The sequence below is a fragment of the Lathyrus oleraceus genome, chromosome 5 (genome assembly GCF_024323335.1).
Source record: "Lathyrus oleraceus cultivar Zhongwan6 chromosome 5, CAAS_Psat_ZW6_1.0, whole genome shotgun sequence".
Taxonomy (NCBI): Eukaryota; Viridiplantae; Streptophyta; class Magnoliopsida; order Fabales; family Fabaceae; genus Lathyrus; species Lathyrus oleraceus.
Window position 1 is genome coordinate 302,793,268 of NC_066583.1, and position 23,431 is coordinate 302,816,698.

Sequence of the window (23,431 nt, forward strand, 5' to 3'; positions counted from 1 at the left end):
ATATTTCGCAACCTCCATAATCCAATTTTGTGGGACATTGATCCCTATGAGCAAACTCTTGAAAAAGTTAAATTAAATCTCGAACATAGGCTTAAACAATATCAATAGTTCATTAATGGTTTAAATATTTAACCACTTTTCCTCGATTATAATCAAGGTGTCATATGCGATTTATAGATGGAAAAATCTTTTACAATCTTCATCAATTTTATAATCTTTATATTTTTCCAAATCAATCATCTTCATCATCGGCAAAACATTGAATCATATTCTAATTAAAACATATCTTTTAGACTCAAAATAAGACATAAATATTTATGATATTCTTTAATAATTATATCATATGATATTATTTAACTAAACATTAATAATTAATAATATAATATCTTATTATGCAACTAAAGTAACAACTGTGCTTTACCTTATTTAATTTACATTTATAACTTTGATATTATCCACGTTACCATATTAAAAAAAAGAAAAGACACCAGTTCATCATTCTCTAAAAAAAATAAAAATAAAAATTTCACATCAAAATTAATTTCCAAAATTAAAAGAAATTAAAAAATTCTAATTAATCTCTATAACATATTATTTCTATAAATATATATTATATTTCTTAACCGGTAAGTAAGAGACATCTAAAAAAATAAATTAGTATTTTCCTAATATTTTTCGCCATAAACTTCACTTGAATGGCTCTCACCCACGGTTTATCCCTGGTCAACAATCATCGCAACCATACAACAAACTTTCCGTATTCAGAAAAAGAGCATCGCATATAACAAATTAACAAAAATAAAAAATAAACGAAAGTTCAAAGAAGGTGTGGGTTAGAAGTTAGAACTTAAAAAGAAAAGTCATAATAAAAAGGATAATTAAGAAATTTCATAAATTATTTAAAGGTTTAATAAAAAATAAAAATAAAAATAAAAATAAATAAATTTTTTGTATGCATTTGAGAGAAGAGGGTGTTCTTTGTTGATACGTTTCATTCATTCTGAGGAGAGTATCCGAAAGTAACAGAATTATACTACCTTCTCTCTCGCGTTCTCACACACACCGCACACCACATCGCACTCTTGACAAAAACAAATCAAAAACAAATCATAAACAAAACCCTATTTTTCTAACTTCCCACTCCTCTTTCTCACTCTCTTTCTCTCTTCTATATCTCTCATTCTCATCGCACTCTTCACAATTCACACAAACGCATTCATCGTAATTTCATATAATCATCACTCTCATACGTTTCTCACGGTTATTCAAACCGTTGCGTTTCTCTATTATCCTTCGAAATCGATTAATCTCTAGGGTTATTTTCTCCCCTTTTTGTTTTAATCTTTTTTTTTTATTTTATCGCTTCGGTTTTCAATTCTAGGTTTTGGAATAGTTTTAATTGCACGTGCGCATACTTCTAGGGTTTCTGTTTTCGAGACGCGGTTTTCGCCCTATATAGGGCGATATCGTTTCTTCACGGGCTTTTTAATCGTGCTTAATTCTTGGATTATCGATTCTTGAGAGTCGTGTCATTGTTTTCTTGGTGCGGGGATCGATTATCTCTCTGGAGAGAGTTTTCGGGGTCTTGTTTGAATTGAATCCATCTTTCTAATTGAAGATGGAGGCATAGAGAAGTTTTTCCTTTACGACATTGTCTTGTGATTCAAGATTGTGGTTTGTTAAGGGGGTGATTTTGGTTCGGCATTGTTGGAGCCGTTACGGTGGTGAATTTTGGGATTAATCTTTTAGGGTTTGGAATAGTTTTGTGTTTAGGTTATTAGATTAGGGGAAAATGAGGAGGTGAGAATTGGAGTGAGTTGTTTAGTTTAGAATTCAGCCTATAACAGTGCTGTTCTAGGAGTGGGGTTGGTGAAGGGTTGGTTCTGCTTTTTGTGTGTTGGTTCTGATCATGTTCAGTGTTCATTATGGAAAAAAGTGAACCCGCTTTAGCTCCACAATGGTTGAGAAGTGCTGGAAGTGTTCCCAGTTCAGCCCACCATTTTGCATCTTCATCTAATCACACTGGTAATTTCCATGCCCTGATTATTTTTAATGTTTTATATATTCATCAATTCAGAATATTCTGCATTTTTCTGATAGTCTAATTAGAATCTTATAATTATTACTTTCTTATGTGCATTCCTTTTCTTATTCGTCTAAGAAATATAGAATTTTGGATTTTATTATTTTGTTTATATAACTAAGTTATCTCCATGGGAAAGAGGAAATGATAATAAATTAATAGGTTTAACATTGTTGTGTAGATACTCATACTGTAGCCCATCACTCAAGGAATAGGTCTTCTAAGACAACTAGTGATTTTGATAGTCCTCGTTCTGTGTTTCTTGAACGGACATTTTCATCAAATTCTCGGAGGGGCACTATCAATGGCTCTGCAAAACATCCCTATAGTAGTTTCAACAGAAATCATCGTGATAAAGACCGCGATAGAGATAAAGATAGATCCAACTTTTTAGACCACTGGGATCGTAAATGTTCTGAACCATTGGCTGACCTCTTCTCGGTAAGGACAGAGAGAGATCCTCTGCGGCGTTCTCATTCATTGGTCTCCAGGAAACAGAACGAGCTTGCTAACCACAGAGGTGCTGTAGATACTAAATCTGGTGGCAACTGCAACCAGAGCAATGGCAGTGATGTACTTTCTGGTGGTAGTATAAGTAGCAGTTTTCACAAAGCTGTTTTCGATAAAGATTTTCCATCGCTTGGGGGAGATGAAAAACCTGGATCAGCGGAAATAGGCAGAGTCAAATCTCCTGGTTTGTGCGGTACTTCTAGTCAATCTCTACCCGTTGGTAGTTCACCTATGATTGGCGGAGACGGGTGGACTTCTGCACTAGTAGAAGTACCTTCTGTGATGGGAAGCAGTAGTACTGGGTCTCAAACAGCACAACAAACTGTTACTCCAATCTCTGGGTCTGTAGTTTCAAGTACATCAGCAGGTCTTAACATGGCTGAAGCTTTGGTGCAGACTCCACATCGAGCTCAGTCAACTCCCCAGGTAATCAAGATAGCTGTCTGTCACTTTCAGTATCATTCTTTTAAATGTAATGATTTCATTTAGTTTCACCACCAGCTTATAATGTGTGTATCAATTGTAGGTTTCGGTCAAAACCCAGAGGCTTGAAGAACTTGCTCTTAAGCAGTCAAGACAGTTGATTCCAGTGACACCATCATTGCCCAAGGCTTTGGTGAGTAAATTGCCTTTTGAAAAATAAATTTAATGGTTTGAATTACAATACTTGGTCTGTTTTAGGTTTTACCAGGGCCCATGATTTCCTAATGTAATTTTGCACTTGTGTTTGATCTTGTTATGGGGTGTTATTTAATGGTAAGCAACTGTGTTGAAATTGAAAATTTAGACAAGTACCCAAAATTTTAAAATTGATGCTCTACTGAGGGTGGATTTCTAGAGAGGACATTAGATTTAGAATGAGCAAAATGTCAAAGAAACTATTAACATGAAGTTTGGTTAGTGTTTATTTCTTACAGTGTGTAATGCTTGTGGGAAATACTTATAATGTATCAGCACGTTGATTAAAAAGTTTATCTCTTTTATTTGATTGCTTCTTGCTTGAATTTACAATTATTAGATTGGTATATATAGAAGCCAGAAGTTGTTTACCGATTATTACTCTTTAGCCGCCCCTGGCTCAATTAATGCCACATATTTGCAATTTCACATCACTCCTTTGTTTTATTGTTTCATTGAACCGTTATGTTTCTATCCTAAGAAGAACTTGAAGTAACAATTTCAGTTCGTAAGCTTGAACAGTTTGATCGTTAGTAGCTCTAGTAGCAACTTGGCTAAGTAAATTATTTCAACATAATTTTACATGTTTTTCTTAGACATGGGTTTGTTGCCTGAATTTGAATCATGATGCAGAACAATTATATAGCCAATTGGTTTAATTGTTTTAGCAATTCTTGGATGTATAATGTGTACTAATCGGTGTTTGTGAATGTGCCGTTAATTCTACAACAAATGCTACTAATACACGATTTCACCTTTTTTATACATTCACATCATAGTATCATTTGACAGACAAAATGAAGCCAAATAGCCTATTGTATTGTATCTTCTTTTTTGTTCCATCTTTTTAGTTGAGCCAAAGTTACTTTTTTGTTCCATCTTTTTAGTTGAGCCAAAGTTTACCATTTTTGTATTTCCGTTCTCTTTTGTTCTAATTTTGATATATAGCAAACAGAAAACTGCACTTTTCTACTTTGTTTTGTTGTTTCTATCATGTCTACCAAACACTGTAATCAGTTTACACTGATTGTTGTGGGTATCTGTCCTATATTAAACATGTGATTATGTAATTAAAATCTTTCATGTTTTCTTTGTATGTGAGAGTTACTGGAAGTTGTTACATGTTTGTTTTGTCTTCTATTTGATAACTGGTTGATATTTTCTTGAATCCTTGGTGATTTTGTGATATTTTTTCTCAGGTTAGTAACTCTGAAAAATCAAAACCGAAGACAGCACTCAGAAATGCTGAGATGAATATGTCTGCCAAGAGTGTGCCACAGCAACCCTCTGCATTGCATATTGTTAATCATTCTGTCCGCAATGGAAATGCCAAAGGTGATGCTCCAAAGACATCTGGGAAGTTTACTGATCTTAAGTCTGTTGTGTGGGAAAATGGTGTTTCTGCAACAGCGAAGGAAGCTTCAGCTCCAACAAATTATTCTAACAGCAAACCCGGAAATCATCTGGCTGTTGCTTCAGCTGTTGCTTCTGCACCTTTGAGGAACCCCAATAGCCTTAAATCCCCCACAGAGCGGAGGCCAGCTTCTTTGGAACCGAAAGTAGGTTCCACAACAGATAAGAAACAGTTAACTTCTCAATCACAGAGCAGAAATGATTTCTTCAATCTCCTTAAGAGTAAAACTCCGAACTCATCAGTTCTTCCTGATTCTAGCCCTGTTGTTTCCCCTGCCGCGGCTGACAAATCTGGTGAAGTTAATATGGAAGCAGTTGAACCCCCTGCAATCCTTCAAGATCTTGGTAATAGTACTGAAGTGACTAGCAATGGTAATGCCCATGTGGAGGAGGTTCACAGACTTCCTGACATCAGATGGAAAGTTTCAACTTCCACTGAGGAAGAAGTTGCGTTTCTTCGTTCTCTTGGTTGGGAGGAGGAGGACGATTCTGGCGAGGATGAAGGCCTCACAGAGGATGAGATCAATACATTCTATCAGAGGGTGAGAGCATCTACTCTACTTTGATCAAGTTTTTTTAATTTTTTTTATATATATTTTTTTATAATGTCAATACTATGTTAGTTTGTGATGTACCCTAGAAATAATAAAAACAACACACCTTTAATTGCACCTAAGTTTTGTGATTTATCTAATATATTATCAAATCTGACCTTTTGATTTTGAAAGTCAAGATTTCTCTCCATTGAATGAAATGGGTTCAAAACTACCCTTCTGTCTACCAAGTTAGATATCCATTCTGTCAATCAAGGCTCTGATTGATTTTTCTATGGGTAAATTTAATGATGCTATCTGATCATGTTGATAAAAAGTATATCTTATTCTTTGTTGATTTTTTGTTTTGTAGTGCTTGAAGACGGGCACCACCACATTATTAAAGCTATGCCCAGGCCTGCGGCCAAAGTTGTCCAAATTTTTTGAATCTTATGCCACTAACATGAATGGAGCATCTACTGGATTGAGTTCTTCTGACTCTGGATCTGAAGTTTGATGTTTGGTTGTATCATGAATAGATCCAAGTTGCATTCTTTTATGCAGATGGCTAGTAACATTCTTCTCTTTTGTTTTTATAGAAGGCTGGTGATTCGGGAGGGAAAAAAGAGGGTGGGTTTTGTTTGGAACCATGCATTTGCAAATATTGCAATAAGTTACAGGTGCCTCAAGCCTGCCTGCTTAACAGTGGATTTTTTTTTGTTGAGGCAGGGTAAAAGTAATAGGTTGGTTGGGTAGGGGTAAGTAGCCTAGGGGTTATTTTGTCTGCAGGAAGGTGCCTGGGCAATCGCATCTTTTGGGGTATTTTCATACGTTTTTCTTTCAAGAGGGTTTGATTTTAAATGATAAATTTTATGACGTTTTTGGTGAATTTACAAACAAAAAAAAAAGGTAAAAGTTTACGTCTAACTTTAGTGCTTTTTGATACGTTTATTTTTTTTTTGATGTTATCGGTTAATTTTTTTAATTGCACTTATCACAGTTGTATAATATTCTCTAATAAAAACGTGAAACACAGACACATAATACACTTCTGTTTTCTGTTATCTCGTTTTTTACCTCACTTTCAACCTTTTTTTTAGGGGATTGCTTCTCACACCCTAAGTGGGTGGAGAAACACTTCATAGAAATTCGAAAATGGCTTCGAGAATTCATTCAAAAGTGCATTTGGAGAGCCCTAAGTGGGTGCAGAAACACTTTATAGAAATTTTAAAATAGCATTATGAATTCAAAAGTGCATTTTTGGATGCACGTCTTGGTAAGACACATTCTAGTATTTAGTCCAAAAATGTATTTCGGACCCGTCAATTAAGGATTTTACTAACTTACCAATTCAGTGACTAATTTAGATGTATACTTTTGGATATGGGAAGTGGGAATTTTAGAAGTGCATTTTTGGAATTGTAAAGTGGAAAATTTAATAAATTTGGATTTTGCATTTTCTTCTTTCTCATGATTAAAGATCGTTTTTCTTTTAAAACACTTAAAAAATATTCTTTCATTGTCAATCAACTTTTGCCTCCAAAATATCATTCTTGTTTTAATCACATAATTTTTTTTTCAAAATTTAAGGTAAAGTTCATATATTTTCTTTCACATTACTTACGTTAATTTGATTTTTGAGCTAAAAAATGAACAATACATCCAAAAATGCATATTTGAATTTTAGGTGAATGGTCCAATACATCCAAAAATGCATATTTGAATTTTAGGTGAATGGTCCAGAGTTGTAATTTTGTCAGATTTTTTAAAAATATTTTTGGTTATAATTCTTAAATATGGTACACCCTGATAGTTTCCACCAGATCTATTGTGTCTATGAATGCAAAATCTGTTGTTGTCAACGTAGATGTTGCCAATAATTTACAAATGGACAAAAGTTTGATGTTCGTGATCATATAATCGTTGCAATTGTGACATTGAGATGCAAAAGAAGTGACAAGTACACACTCCTCTCCGGAAAGTTGAAACCAGATGAAACCGGTTTGAGAAAATGTGAGTGTCCTTTTAAGTTGTGCGAATAACTTTCGACATATAATAAATGGAGATTTAATGTGATTTGTGGTACCCATAATCATGACACATTTCACAAGTTAGACAGTCATCCCATTGCATGCCTCATATCAGAAGAGAAGAAATTAATTTCTCACATGACATTGAACATGGTGCAACCCAAAAACACACTTGCAACTTTAACGTAAAAGATCTAAAAATATCTCAAATATCAAACAAGTGTACAATGTTTGTGTCCGAAAGAATAAGACAATAAGAGGTGATAGAACAAAAATGCAATAACTGTTGAAATTTCAGGATGATAACCATTATGTGTCTAGATATATAGTGTGCGAGGATGGAGAAACTATTCGAGATATATTTTGGACGTATAAGACCATATTTCCTATTGTACTAATTATTGATTCAACATATAAGACCAATAAGTACATACTTCCACCATTGAAAATTGTTGGTGTTACCTCTATCGAAAAGATTTATTCATATTTTTGGAATGCAAAAAAGAGGACAACATTACTTAGACTTTAGAGGTGTTCCATAAAATGTTGAAGGACAAAGAAAATACGCTGAAGGTCATTGTCACCGATCACGATACCGTATTGATGAATCGGTTGCAAAGGTGTTTCCTATTTCATACGCATTACTTTGTAGGTATCACATCATAAAGAATATGAAAAGTCAACTTAAACCTGTGGTAGGGACTAAACAAATAAAGATGAAGATTGAAAAATGGTCAAACCTAGGTTGATACTGGAATGAATAATGGATGTATGAAATCTTATAATGAATTCTTCTAAGAAAGAGTTATATGCTGATTCTGTTATACTTTTCAAGAAAGCGTGAGAAATATTTGAATTTTTTAAAATATGTTGAAAGTACAGTTCTAGACTAGGTGAATGAGAAGATTGTTTATACTTCGACCGGTCAAGTTAGACACTTTAGAAACACAACAATTAACCAAGTTGAATCCGTCCATGCTACCCTGAATAATTGGTTGGGAAATAGTAAAGGTGATTCGTGTAGAGATCGAGACCATGTGTAGGATTCAAGAATTCACCAAATTGAACGAAATTGAAAGAGAATCAAATAAGCAAAGGTCAAATGTGGAATCACCCATAGATATAGATTTAGACGGTGACACATGTTTTGATTCATTTTAGTTTTTCTCCAACAATGTATTTAGGCAATTAAACATGTTTTGTATGTAATGTTGGATTAATATTAACGATGTCAAATGTATATATTTTCATATATTTTAGTGTATGTTTCATTTTTTCCAAAATTTTCAACATTGTTGTGTTTACAACAGGCTTTGTTTCTAAATCAGGTTCCATCTGAATAGTAACGTAAGAATCCAGAAATACATTTCCGGGCCCACCCTATATTGTTTAAAAAAAGATAGCAAATGCATTTTCGGACTCACCTTAATTTCACTAAACGAAACATAGTGTATAAGGAAGTACATCTCCAGAATATCCCCTGAGACAAGATTGAATTTATAAGGTCCATATTGATCTAAAACATGTATAAATATGAGCCCACTAAACCTGTTAGCACAAACACATAAAGTACATAAACAATGTCTCATTATGCATATCTATTTTTTGTCAACTTTAACAGCGAGAATCCCCCTCTTTAATTTAGGTTCTTAGTGATCACCCGTCTTGTCGATCTAAAATTAAAATTACAGAGTTTGTACCCAGACAGTTGAAGAGTTGTGAAGCTCTACTATCATTCAACCTCTATTGACATCAATGAAGAGATATAGTTCAATGAGTTTGAGTTGAAGACAAATGTAGATTTATTTTTTAAGCAAAGTATATTTTACTGTTACGAAACAAAATGTCTGATCAAGCTGGATGCGGGACCGACTGAAGATATTCTGAAGATGTTGAAACATCTTACTATTTGGTAAAATGTATTATTTGATTTATGTTAACGATCATCTATGTAATGTTTTATTTTTTATGTATGTCATAACAATTATTGATGTTAATTTATCTCTGTTTCTGCATCTATTTCGTGTATGCATTTGTTTTTTGGTTTAGTAGATTCCGAAAATACACTTTCGTAATTCATACGGAATTAAATTTTCTTATTTTTTTAACATAGACTTATAGTATCTCTCACTTATGAGTTGATTATGTGAGTGAAATGCGTCTGAAAGTATATTTCCGAATTCTATAGATAATTTTGATTTTTCACTAGAGTGAAGGAGCAATCCTTAGAGTGGGAAGAACATACAACAACAACATCAACTAAGCCTTATCCTACTAAATGGGGTCATTTAAATGGATCAACTTTCACCATAATGTTATATCAAGGACCATGTTTCTATCCAAATCTTTAATCTCGAGATCTTTCTTAAAAACTTCTCTGATAGTCTTTCTAGGTCTTCCCCTTCCTCTAATTGTTTGCCTTCTCTCAGTATGGTCTACCCTCCTTACTACAAAATCTATCGGTCTTCTCTCTACATGCCCAAACCACTTAAGTCTATTTTCTACTATCTTCTCCACTATAGGCACTACCCCGACACTCTCTCTCTCTCTCTCTAATATTTTCATTTCTAATTCTATCCTATTGAGTCTTACCACACATCCACCCCAACATCTTAAACTTTGCTACACTTATTTTGTACTTATGTTGATTTTTAACCGTCCAACATTCTGTCCCGTACAAAATCGCAGGTCTTACCACAGTCCGATAAAATTTTCCCTTTAACTTGAGTGATACCTTTGCATCACATAAAACACCTGATGCCCTTCTCCATTTTAACCACCCAACTTGAATTCAATGGTTTACATCCCCTTCTATTTCTCAAATATTTTGTATTATGGATCCAATATATTTAAACTGTGTTACTTGAGGGATAATATGATATCCAACTTTCACCTCTAGGTTAGAAACACTTCTTCTTTTGTTGAACTTACATTCCATATACTATGTCTTACTTCTACTAAGGTGAAAACCATGTGTTTATAAAACTCATCTCCAAGTTTCCAACCTCTTATTTAAATCATCCTTCGACTCTCCAAGAAGAACTATATCATATGTAAAAAGAATGCGTCTCGATGTTATCTCTAGGATGTGTTCCGCGAGTACATCCAAATTTAAGGTTAAAAAGGTTGGGGCTTAGGGTTGAACCTTGATGCAAACCAATTGTGTTAGAACAAGATTTGGTTCTACATTTGTACCTTGAGTTTTGATGATAACAATAATGTATTTGCATGAGAACAATTTTGATGCCATAATGGTTTGTTATTGTGTAGCTTTAGCAACCAGTCTGATTATGATCATATGATGTGCAACATCATCAGTTTCTGAACTTTGCGTTCCAAATCCGCTTCTGCGCTGCCATTAGAAGTTCTGAAAGACGTCAATATTGCTGCTGCAATGTTCCTTCTATTTCCGTGTTATTTCACCCATCAAAAGCTTCTGAGGACACTCTATATTGCTGTTGCAATGTTCTTTCAGTTTTTCCTTCTAGACGTGACTCTGATCAACAAATTTCTGAAGAATGGCAAGCTTCTGAAGTTGTGTTATATAGCTGAAGATTATGAAGATCTCAAGACAGACGATTGAAGTTATCAAGCTTCTGACTGAGGATACTAAAGAACTGAAGACTCTGAAGATTACGAGGATACTAAAGAACTCAAGCCAAACTACTGACGCTGTCAAGGTTCTGACCTAAGGTTCTGAAGTTTCTGAATCCAACTCCCTACTTCTTCACTTCATGCTTCAATCATCTTTTATCAAAAGCCAATGTACCTGAAGATAAGATCAAGTAGGAACATGATTAAATATTACATAGTACAAATTGAACAACCTTTCCACTACCTGATTTAGTGGGCAAAGACTGTACTATTCATCACACCTGTCACTGACTATTTGGGCAAAAGGACAGTACATGGTATCCCTCCTTTCTCATCCAACAGTGGACAACCGCTCAAGGAGCTTTCCCCATTTTCCCCTCCAACGGTCACATGCTTACACTATATAAGCATGCATTGGAGACTTGAATACTGATCTACACAAGTATTTTGGTAAGCTATTTTTCTTTGGGAAAAGATATCATCTTTTGTATACAATGTTCTTTAAGTATTTATTAATCATTTGTGTAAAATCTGCTTTTGTAGAAGCATCTTGTAACACATAAACTATTATTCAAACTATTTGTTTGATTCCTTAAGAAGGTTATCCTTGAGAAGACAAAGAAAGTTGTTCTTTATGAGTCCTTGAGGAGACTAAGGTTTAGTTGGATCCTTGAGAAGACAAGGAAGGTTATTCTTTGTGTTTATTGTAATCTTTTGCTTATAGTGGATTAAGTCCTTGTGTATAAGGAAAATCACCTTGGCGGGTGTGTTATACCCCAAAATTTACCCTCCTCTTTTTCATCTTCTCATCCAACCACTTGGTTTGGGGATCGGTTACATACATTAATAGCTCATTCTTATGCATCATTCATACATTGGTGGATCACTATGGACTCAAAGCTCTTGGCTTGTGAGGCTAGGGATTGGGTGTAGATCAACTTCAAGAGCATGATCTTCCTATCCATAAAAGCATGAGAGATGTCAAAACCCTAATCCTTGATGATTTGATGATGGATCCTCTGGAGCTTCTCTAGGCTCGGTCTTGGCCGTCAAGACCCTAGTAAAGGCTCATACATTGGGAAAATTGTTGTTGAGGCATCTGGTTTGATTCAAGAGGCTTGATCGGAGAAGTGGGCCTCACCAAAATCCTAATCAAGGAGGTGATGAACCTGATGGACTTGGTGGCTTGACTTTCCATCTAGTGACATCCAAAGCCCTAAGGTCATCCACTTTTCACCCACTGTCATCAATGTATGTGGTCCAATATTGGTTTAGTTTCATTTGGTCATTGGTCTTGATTTCAGTCCAGCTTAGTCTCAATGTCTTTTTGTTGGTGCATGCATGACCTTGCCTATCGGAACAACCAAAAGACTATTGTATCACAATCCAATTGGAAGTCATGCCTAGTGATTCATTTCATCAAGTCATATCTATGTTCTTGAGTCATGTAATGTGTTTATTCCATCTACCAATCAAGTCATGTTCATTTTATTTCAAAATCAAGCGTACATGTATAAAGAGAAAAACTATTTTCAAGCCACGTTCAATCCATTTTTAACCATTACAATCCATTACATTAATCATTACATGAAAAATTACAAATGTTGGCAACGTTGACCCAATATTGACTTTGGTCAACAAATTGACTTTTTGGTCAACTTTGACCAAAGTCAACACATGTTTTCTAAATTCTTGAACTTCAAAATTGTCACTCTTCATGTTTCATCTTCCATCTCATGCAATCAAATTGAAATCAATGTTTACAGAGAAAATGCTACAAAATGGAGACCCTCCCCAACTTACCTGGAAACGCAAATTAAACAATCAACCAAATCTTCCATCTGATTTCGTCTTGCCTATTAAAGATATCATTCATCTTGCTCCAACTGGTTATCGACTATGTACTACATTCGTGAAGAAAAAGCCAAAGGAAAGACTGGAGTCATCAATCCTTTTGCTAAGCGTCACATAACATCTTCCCACGGCGTGGCATTGGTGCAGGAAGCATTGAAATAAGTTTTAAAGGTGAGTTTCAGCGTTGGCAGCTGTTCCCTCTAGCATACCAAGACAAACCAGTCTTAACAAATCAATTTTCTGTTTTTGTTTCACGTCCAAATGGTGAAAAACATGCAAGCGTCCTATGCTCAGGGAAGCCAAATGTATCGAAAGAAAATCCAGCATCATGGATTAAATCATGGGATTGGAATATGAAGGGGACAAGTTCCACACATCACACATTATACACAAGGGCTTGGACCGTATATGAGGAACCTGATCCATCATTGAAAATAGAGAGCAGCTTTCCTGTATCTGTTTTACTTTTACGCTGAATAATTTAGGCAAAACAATAGCAGATGTCACCTTGCTTTTCACATGGGCTAATTATGTTGGAGGATAATATGAGTTTACTGGTCATCACTTCAACTCAAAGATAAAGAGGCCTGATGGGGTGCATGGCGTGCTTCTACATCACAAGACTGCAAATGAGAAATCTCCGGTCACATGTGCAATTGCAGCAGAAGAGACTTAACATGTTGATATCTCACAATGCCCTGTCTTTGTTATATCTAGTTCTTACAAGGTCATCTCCGCAAAGGACATATGGAATGAAGTTAAACAACACATGCCATTTGACCATCTGAATCCTACTGAAACATCGGGGCCTTCAGAACCAGGATCATCCATTGGAGCAGCTATTGCAGCAACTGTGACATTTTCATTGGCATGGGACAACCCTGAAGTTAAGTTCCTTAGAGGACGGGTTTATAACAGGCGTTACACCAAATTTTATGGTACTAAAGGAGATGCTGCTACAGAGATAAAAGATGCTGCCACGGAAATGCCAGTGTTGCTACGAAATACTAGTGCTATTTATAAACTGTGGTAGAAACCATGCTGCAAAGCGCAATGCTGCTGCAAGGTACCGTACTACATGAAATGCCCGCTGCGGCGGATACCACTACAATATTGTAGTGCTGCCACCGAAACGCAGTTCTGCAGAACCAACCCTGCAACATCCCGCATCAGTATTAATCATCATAAATTCCCATAACAAAGCCAAAAACCATCACAGCAAAACATTCAACCAACCTGAATTATCCAAATGCAACCACATCAAATCATCATCACCTCAAATTCGGTAATTTCTGCATTGAAAAAGAGAATATACTATTACATATCCTCTCGCTTCTAGTGTTGTTGCAAAGTGTTTGCTTCCATTGCTAACTTGATTTCTCAAATATGAAAATGTCCCATTAATGTTTGCATAGAAGCTATGCAAATTTGATGCGTTATGTGTGCTGCATCCACTGTTCAGTACAATACTTGTTTGTGAATCTCTAACTACACAGTTATAACTAATTATTATGCTCCAACACACCAACGTTGTGATGATTACTTTAAGTTACATCATCATCCTTAATTAATTCTAGATTTATTTACGGCAGAGTTTGTTTCTAATATGAGAGAGATGAGACAAGACAACCAATGTCTTATAGATATGATATGTTGTTTGCCTTATAAATATTAATATAGGCTAGTATAAACATACATCGAGAATGAGAAGAGTCCAAGTAGGAGCATACGCTAAAGGGTTGTACACGAATCCACTTTTACTCCCAAGTTAACACGGAAACACCATACAAAATAGAAAACTCCAGTGACTTGTGGTCTAGTTCTTGTAGCGGTAAATTCATGACCATCAAGCTATGGATAAGCTAGACGTCAATTAAACTAGAGTCGCTACCGCGCTTTTATTGTTTTCAAGGGAAAAGGAAAAAGTACGAACAAAACCAAAAAGATAAGAAGTTTTCAAATCAAAACTAATAAAATTCCAGAGATTACAGGTAAGGGGATTGGTTACACAGAGGGAAGGTGTTAGGCACCCAAAGTGCCCTAGGTACTCCTAGGGAGCCCTTTTTTGTGTGCATATATATTTTTGTACAAAAGATGTTTGCAATAAATAGAGTAAAAGGATGAGAAAAGAATTCATTAATTATGTTTTTGTGTTTAACAGACCTTCGGGCTTGTGCCTACGTACCAACATAAAAATGAGGGGTCAAAACCTTGTAGTTCGTGGTAACAATTTCAAAATGAGTGTATTGTTTTTTAACAAAAATTTAAGTTTAATCAAAGGAACAAGAGGCCTAAAAATGGTTTGAATGAGTGTTAGTTCTTTTTGGCTTTTGAAATTTTAAGTCAAGTATGATTAAGTCCATTTACAAGTTTAATTAAGAAAAGAGTTTAAAAATGCAATGACATAAGGTCAAAGTTTCTAATTTCCAATATGGTCTAAGTTAAAAAAACACAAGCAAAGAAGATTTCAAAAGGAGGGAGAGATTTGAAATTCAAGAAATGGGGGAGGAGATGAAGAGACTAATCCTAAGCACAAATTTAAAAGTTAAGAGTTGAAAAGATCTGGCCAATGAGCTGCAATCCAATAGATAAGAATGTCATATAGAAACCCAAATTTCCCTTGGACTTTAGAATCAAGCAATATCAATACACAAATAGCAAGATAAAGAGCAAAGCATCAAATAAAGATAGCCACATCCAAGCTTAACAACTCCATGATCTTCTTCATAATCTTCCATGTATCAGATGAATTCAAAGATATGTACTAGACACAAGTTCAAAGTAACAGCTTCAATAAGACCATGTAGCAAATGAACTCAGATGGGATCACAATACTTGCTTTAGATGAAGTTTCAATTCAAAAGCACTTGGTTTCATGAAAGTTGGCATTGACCAAGTCCTTTTTGCATATGGAATGTTGCATAACTCTAAGTCCAATGTCTCAGAGCAAACTAACAGTCCAGACAAAATGTCTTTTAGGGTTTTTGTTGTTATTAGTACATTAAGGTCAAAAGACCACAAACACAAACAAGTATATACAATCACAAAATAATCACAAGATATGGCTCAAATGAGCAAAGTGAAAATGACATTAAAGTAAACAAGTTAAATGGTATAAATAATGAAAAAATGAATAAAAACTCAAAATTAAAGTGCATAGAAGTAAATGGCTTGAAATTAAATGTTAGTTGTTAGTTGATTAGAAGTTAGTATTGCTTTTGCTTTTGTTTTGTTTAAGTTATTCTTTGGAGAACACTCAACCCACTATTCACAAGCATAAATCCTTGAACCAAGACATCTTCCAAAGGAAGGAAAAAATGCCAAGTCTCCATGCAATACCATGAAAGAGGGGAGACTTACAATCTCACTTACTAGAATGATATGCCTTTTTGTGTCACAAATTTAGCGTTATGTTAAGCAATCGTAATTGGACTTATATAGAAGTCACAACTATTTGAGGCCGAGCAATAGAAATTTTGGTGTTAATGTATGTTAGAGACATAATATAATGGACTATGCTCCTAAAACATACCACACACAAAAAAGAATATGCAAAAGAGGTGGACCTAATCTGATCCACACTTATGTTGATTTTGCAATTAACTAGCCTTAAGATATAGAGATATCATAGGTCCATGACATGAATGAATAGATAAGGGGATTAAGATGAAGAGGGAGAGGGGATGGAATCAACACAAATTGGTCAAATGAGGACTTTTATCAAATTAAAATCATTCATTCATTTTGGGAGATGAAATGTATATTTCACCCATCCCCTAAATCCAATGATTTTAACTCAACAAAGTCAAATCAACATTGACCAAGGCCCAACAACACAAGTCAAAACTCAACAAGTCAAAATTAGAAGCTCAACACAATTTATTTTGCATTTAAACAATTAAAATCAATAAAATAATGCATTAAATTAAATTATGGTTTATCAAAATCCTAAAACCTCATTAAAACACCAAATAAATGGTCATGAGATTTATCATAGGTCAAACAAGGTCAAAGGACATTGGAGAAAAAATTTCATAATTTTTAGAAACTTAAAAGTATTTTTAAACAATTAAAAATATTCACAAAATCAATTAAATCATGAAAAATATTAATAATGATCCAAAAAAAAAATGAAAGAGTAATTTATTTAAATTTTTTTGGTGAAACTCTCATATTTTTTGGATTAATATTAAAATTAATATGAATTAATGAAAATAAACCAAATAAAAGGAAAATCAGAAAATAAGAAAAAACGTGAACCGCTTGATCTCCCTCATTAATTGAGGTGGCAGATCAAGTGACTGCTAGCGCGCATTCCGAGATGGTCTTGAGTCAGCGGGCAACACAAGTGATAATTAGTTTCAATGCGCGTGATTAAAACATTTCAAATGGATCAAATGGTTCTGATGAGTGCCAACACATCACTGGAGCCAAAGTTCCGGTCTCCTTCTACAGTGAGCTTCACCGGACTGGTTCACTCACAACCATCACCAAAATTAAAAGTAAGGACATGAATTTAAAGTAAAATGCCACTGAGCTCGAATCTGGCCTCAATTTATCCTAACTCCAAGTATATTGAGAGATACAAGGAGTTGAAATTTGAGGTACACGATCTGAGTTGCTTCGATTTGACCTCAAAGCAACTCAGTCTTGTTGCCTACATTGGTAGGACTTCAGACAACCAAAGATCCAAGAGAATTATGGAGAATTGAGTGAGAATCTAAGAGATGAAAATTTCTGGAAAATACCTTCAATGCAGGTTTGTGCTTGATTTATCTTGCTCTTGCTTGCTCTTGATCTTGTTCAAGACACTTGAAGGAGTAGAGTTGAATGGATGAAAAGCTCAGGACTCTTGGAGTTTCGAATCTCAAAACAGTGAGATTCAAACTCAATTTCCAATGGAAATTATCAAGGTTATCCTTTGAAATGAGAGGGTTTTAAGGTATGGATTCAAAGCTGGCGCGCAAGTTTTTTTATTCTGAGCATAGAGGGCTCTATATATAACCAAACCAAATGATATTTGCACACTTGAAATGAAATTCCAAAAATAGCAATGTACATTGCATGGGTGCATGGGCGTGTAACAAGACCATGCAATCACTTCTTCTGATCCATAATTGAGTACAAGCGTTGCTGAGATCACATTGGAATGTTATGCATTGGTGTATGGAATATTCAAGTTCAATTTGTGCCAAATGATCACTCATGTTCAAGCCATGCGTAACCCATTTAAATCTTGTCTAAAATGGATGAAATTGGACTTTTTGGAAAGGTTATATGAAGAGGGACAACTTTCATGTTTAACACCTTTTCATTTGAAGCTTGGATCATGATGAATTTTGAGGTGGAAGTTGGGAAAATCAAACATGTCAAAAAAAATTCTAAGTGTCAAGCCATATGTTCACTTATTCCACCTTGGCTAACTTTTTATGTGAGCTTCAAATGAAAAAAGTTCCTTCATAAAAGTTGTATCTCTCTCAAAGTAATTTAAAATAGTCACAAATTTGACCTCATTTGGATTCAATATGAAGGAGTTATGCATTTTTGGAGTTGAGGAAAATCATTTGTTCAATGGCATTGGTCCAAAATGACCTATAATGTATCCTTATATCACATGCACATAAAAGTTGAATTTGCTCTTCCTCCAAACATAAAAGTTGAAGTAGACATCTCTAATTTGATTTTTCAACTTGGAAATATTTCATCTTATAAAAATTGAGCAAGTTATGGCCTTGGTAAGTTTACCTCCAAATTAGGGTTTAGACAAAATGACCTATAATCTTTCACCATAAATAATGACTTTTCAAGCAAAACTAGCTCTAGACCTCAACACGAAAGTTGTTTGGAATATCATTTAGAGTAAATTTTATCTTGGAATCATTTTCATATGACAAACATTATAGGAGATAGGGTCTAGGGAACCCAGTTTTGATCAGATGAATTCCTCTTATCAACCACCATCAACCACCTTGCTAACTTGCAATTCTCTTGACCTTTGGGAATCATGGGAGATCATATATACATAAGATGATGAATTTTGAAGTATCCCTTGAAATATTTGATCAATTGGTGAAGAAGCTTGTTGAAGAAGTTACACAAAATACCTAGATGAATTAGGGTTTTCAAGGAAAACCAATTCCAAACTCTTGATGATTTCTTGATCAAAATAACATGTGAAAACCATGTGGATTAATATATGATGCTTAGAGCCATAGTAGACCAATCTTGATTGAGCTCCTTGCGTTGGGGGTCTTAAACCCTAGATATGAGCTTGATGATCAAAGGTGAGCACATGCCCTACCTACAAAAGAGTTAGTTTATACAAAGACACTTTTTTGGTATTTTGGTTAGTGAGGATGATAAAATACAAAGTATGATACAATCAAACGTGCTTGGTGATCTCTCCCAATGCAAACTCAATGAATGAGGGGTAAGGAAGATTCCAAGATGTGATCCCAATGCCAATGCATATGATGAGATATCATGAGGGATCTTAGGGTCAAAATTAGGGTCTTACATCTGCCCCTATTTAAGGATGTTCTAACCAAGGAGATGAAGGTTAAAATCTTCGCATCGACTCAATAGAATAGGCGTAAATAACAACATACAGAAACAAATTTTGGTCCCTAAGAGACCTTATGATGCATATTATATGAATGTTAAAATAATCTCTGTGGGGAAAATGTTGCCACAAAGGAAACGAATCCTGAGAGACTGAAAGTCCACAGGATTATAATGCATTCCGTAAGGAAAACTCACTGGGGAGACCGAGACTCTAGGGGGATGAAAAAGTTGTGCGTAGGCCAGGCTACGACTTAAAAACAACTGGAGGACTCGAGGGATTCCATGAAAATAAATCAATGGAAATACTCAGTTAGGGAAATAAAAAACATCTGTCGGGGAAACGGGTAGATAAGGACAAAGCTGAAATACTCGAACCAAGCAGGAAACAACGATTTCACTAAGGAAATATGCACTCAAACTCAACTGGGGAAGAAAAGATCTTCAACACAAGAGGAGAAGAAGTCTATTATCCATTACCAGTTGTTGGGTAAAGGAATAACAAAAATCTGACAGGGAGAACATCTGTTACCGGTTAGGGTAAACATATCAAGGATGACTCACTGAAGGCAACCAGGAGGTGTATTCATTATCGGGATTAACCCTCTGGGGAACAAATGGGGATTATAACTACCTTTTTACTGGGTAGAAAACCAAAAAGAGAATATCCGTCACCGATTAAGATGAACATATCAAGGATAAACTCAAAGTAGGGGAAGAAAATATACGTCATCAGTTAGGATGAACATATCAAGGATAAACTTCCTGGGGAAACGTGAAAACGAACCCGCTGGGGAAACAAAGGTTATTCTTTCCGGGTATTGGGCAGAAGTAACAAACATGAGAATAATATTACCAGTTACTAGGTAATAGGCTCTCAGGGGACCAAAAGCTTCTATCTAGGTAAGATCTAAAAAGAAAAGGTCAATCAAAGGACTCAACCCAATGAGGATATAACCCAAGGGGAATGGTTCCATCCAGATAATCAACCTGGGAGGAAACTGAAATAATAATCATCCACGAGGAAATAACTCAGTGGGGAAAGGAGAAAGGTTAAAGTTTTTTTCTGCTTAAGGGGCTAACACTCTACAATTGAAAGAGGATAAACACACCAAATCCGCATGGGGAAAGGGTACCACCATAACAGAGGATCAAAGGCATAATGAATCACAAAATGTAATGATGCAATACATGAAATTTCTAAATGTATATGTATATGTATATGTATATGTATATGTGATGATTATGCTGACAAAACGATCGCAAAAGATACAAATGTCGTTGATTTGAATCATCGATACAATTCTCGGCCAATCCACACAAGAGGGAAACAACTACTGGAGAAGAGATCAAACATCTCGAAGGCTCAATCCTAGCCGGGGAAAGCACAAGGATCTGCTGAGGAAACTGCTATCAAGCCTGCGTGGAATCTTAGGTTAACACCATATTAAATGGGAGATAACCCTGTAGGAGAATAACACAAATAACTGCTCATAATCAGGGAGAAACTCTGACTGGGGACGAATCTGATGGTGATTTACGGAGAAGCCAAAATTCTTCCGAAACCAAACAAACTGCTGAAATAGCGCGCCGACAACTCAAGGGAGGCCAACAAACTCGGCTAGGAATGTCAACAAAACTTGGCTTGGTAAACCAACTAACATTGGATGCTGACATGTTGTCGAGGATGAAAGACAGGGGTCATGCTAACTGCTTGGGGAGAACCAATAATGCTCCTCACTTAGGGCTTACCATTTTTCAAACTGCTGTTGATATTTCTTTAAATGAGATTGATTGCTTAAAATAACTGTTTTTATATATTTAAGAAAATATGGTTTTAATTTAAAATTCAATTTCAAAAAATGATCATAATAAAAATTTAAATTCGTTTGGCTGAATAATAAATAAGAGTAGAAACAATTGAATAAAAAACTCAACTTTATTTAATATAATGGTAGTCTGTAAATGACAAGACTCCATAGATCTTTACAAAAGTTGAAAACTGGTAATTTACATGGAAAAGGGCTATATTGAATACAATGATCAATAATCCTTCTACCAACTCTTGACGTCCACTGTGCTCTTGGTGTCAGCTGGAGATGATGAATTAGAAGCAGACGACTTGCTCAAGAATGTCTTCAAAACTGAAGATCAGTAGGATGCAGTTACTTGCCATGGTCCCTAATTTTTGCATAAATTTCCCCAGGGTGGGGTACTCAATTCATCGGGATGATTCTTTTCTATTTTTTATGTCTCTAATTTTTGCCTGGATCTCCCTTTCGGGTTCAATCCACCGAGACACTCATTTTTTCCTAAGCCGCCCTTTCAGGTTTTCAACTTAGCGAGTTGTTCTTTTCTTTTTAGGCGAAGTATTTCTTGACTGCATCTACGTTCACAGGACGAGTGAACTCTTCACCATCCATAGTTGTAAGAATCAAAGCACCGCCTGAAAAGGCTCTCTTAACAACATATGGACCTTTATAATTAGGAGTCCATTTGCCCCTATAATCTGGTTTGAAAGTTAGAATCTTCTTGAGCACAAGGTCACCTTCTCTAAATACACGAGGTCTGAGCTTTTTATCAAAAGCTTTCTTCATTCTCTTCTGGTATAACTGACCATGACACATGGAAGTTAACCTCTTCTCCTCAATCAAATTCAGCTGATCATACCTGGTTTGACACCATTCAGCCTCTGTCAACTTGGCTTCCATCAAGACACGCAATGATGGGATCTCCATCTCTACTGGGAGCACAACTTCCATGCCATAAACAAGTGAGAAAGGGGTTGCCCCTATTGAAGTGCGGATGGATGTACGATACCTATGCAAAGCAAATGGGAGCATCTGGCTTCCAATCCCTGTACCTCACAACCATTTTCTGAATGATCTTCTTGATGTTCTTGTTTGCAGCTTCCACAACCCCATTCATATTAGGTCTATAAGGAGAAGAATTATGATGTGCAATCTTGAAGTCTTTGCAAAGAGCTTCCACCATGTTATTATTCAAGTTCGATCCATTATCAGTAATGATCTTACTTGGCACACCATATCGGCATATAATCTGATTCTTGATAAACCTCACAACAACTTGCTTGGTTACATTCGCATACGATGCCGCTTCAACCCATTTTGTGAAGTAGTCAATAGCCACCAAAATGAAACGATGTCCATTCGATGCTTTAGGCTAATTCATACCAATCATATCAATTCCCCACATGGAGAAGGGCCATGGGGAGGAAATGACGTTCAACAGTGTTAGAGGAACATGAATTTTATCTGCATATATTTGACACTTGTGGCATTTCTTCACAAACTTGCAACAGTCAGATTCCATTGTCAGCCAATAGTAACCTGCTCTCAACATCTTCTTATCCATAGCGTGTCCATTGGAATGAGTACCAAAGGAACCTTCATGGACTTCAGTCATCAATAGGTATGCTTTGTGTCTATCCACACATCTGAGCAGAACCATATCGAATTTTCTCTTGTACAATACATCACCATTCAGGTAGAAATTGCCGGCTAATCTTCTCAAAGTCTTCTTATCTTTCAAAGATGCCCCAGATGGGTAGATCTGACTTTGATGGAAACATTTGATATCATAATACCACGAATTTTCATCTTTGGCTTCTTCAACAGTAAATACATGAGTTGGCCTATCAAGACGCAATACAGTAAAATTGGGAACCTCATTCCAATACTTCCCCACAATCATTGAAGCTAAAGTTGCAAGAGCATCTGCCATCCGGTTTTCATCTCGAGGGATATGATGAAACTCAACCTTTAAAGTTGTGACCATGGGTCTCCATTTCTTTGGCAAGCTTCTAACAATCTTTTTGACATGATCCACAATTGTATATCCTTTATCTAGCACTTTGAGTCCTGCAATTAAAGTTTGAAATCTAGAAAACATTACCTCTACAACTTCATCGTCCTCCATTTTGAAGGCTTCATATTTCTGGTTTAGAGCACGAGCCTTTGTTTATTTGACTTGAGAATTTCCTTCGTGAGTCGTCCTCAGGGAGTCAAGTATTTCTTTAGTTGTTCCCCTGTTGGTGATCTTTTCATATTCATTGTAGGAAATAGCATTGAGTAGTATCGTTCTGGCTTTGTGATGGTTCTTGAATTCACGCTTCTGATCATCTGACATTTTGCTTCTGGGAATAGCAACTCCAG

General features: G+C 35.6%; 1 protein-coding gene and 1 pseudogene across 1 annotated transcript; both read left to right on the forward strand.

Annotated features, from left to right (window-relative positions):
* The first annotated feature begins 977 nt into the window (after positions 1–977).
* Positions 978–6,144, forward strand: LOC127084135 (probable GPI-anchored adhesin-like protein PGA55). Its single transcript, XM_051024537.1, has 5 exons — positions 978–2,025; positions 2,265–3,019; positions 3,120–3,209; positions 4,471–5,226; positions 5,591–6,144. The coding sequence occupies exons 1-5, from the start codon at positions 1,926–1,928 to the stop codon at positions 5,732–5,734; spliced, it is 1,845 nt and encodes a 614-aa protein (XP_050880494.1). The 5' UTR covers positions 978–1,925; the 3' UTR covers positions 5,735–6,144.
* A 6,453-nt stretch (positions 6,145–12,597) lies between these two features.
* On the forward strand, positions 12,598–13,728 carry LOC127080333 (uncharacterized; annotated as a pseudogene).
* Positions 13,729–23,431: the final 9,703 nt, after the last annotated feature.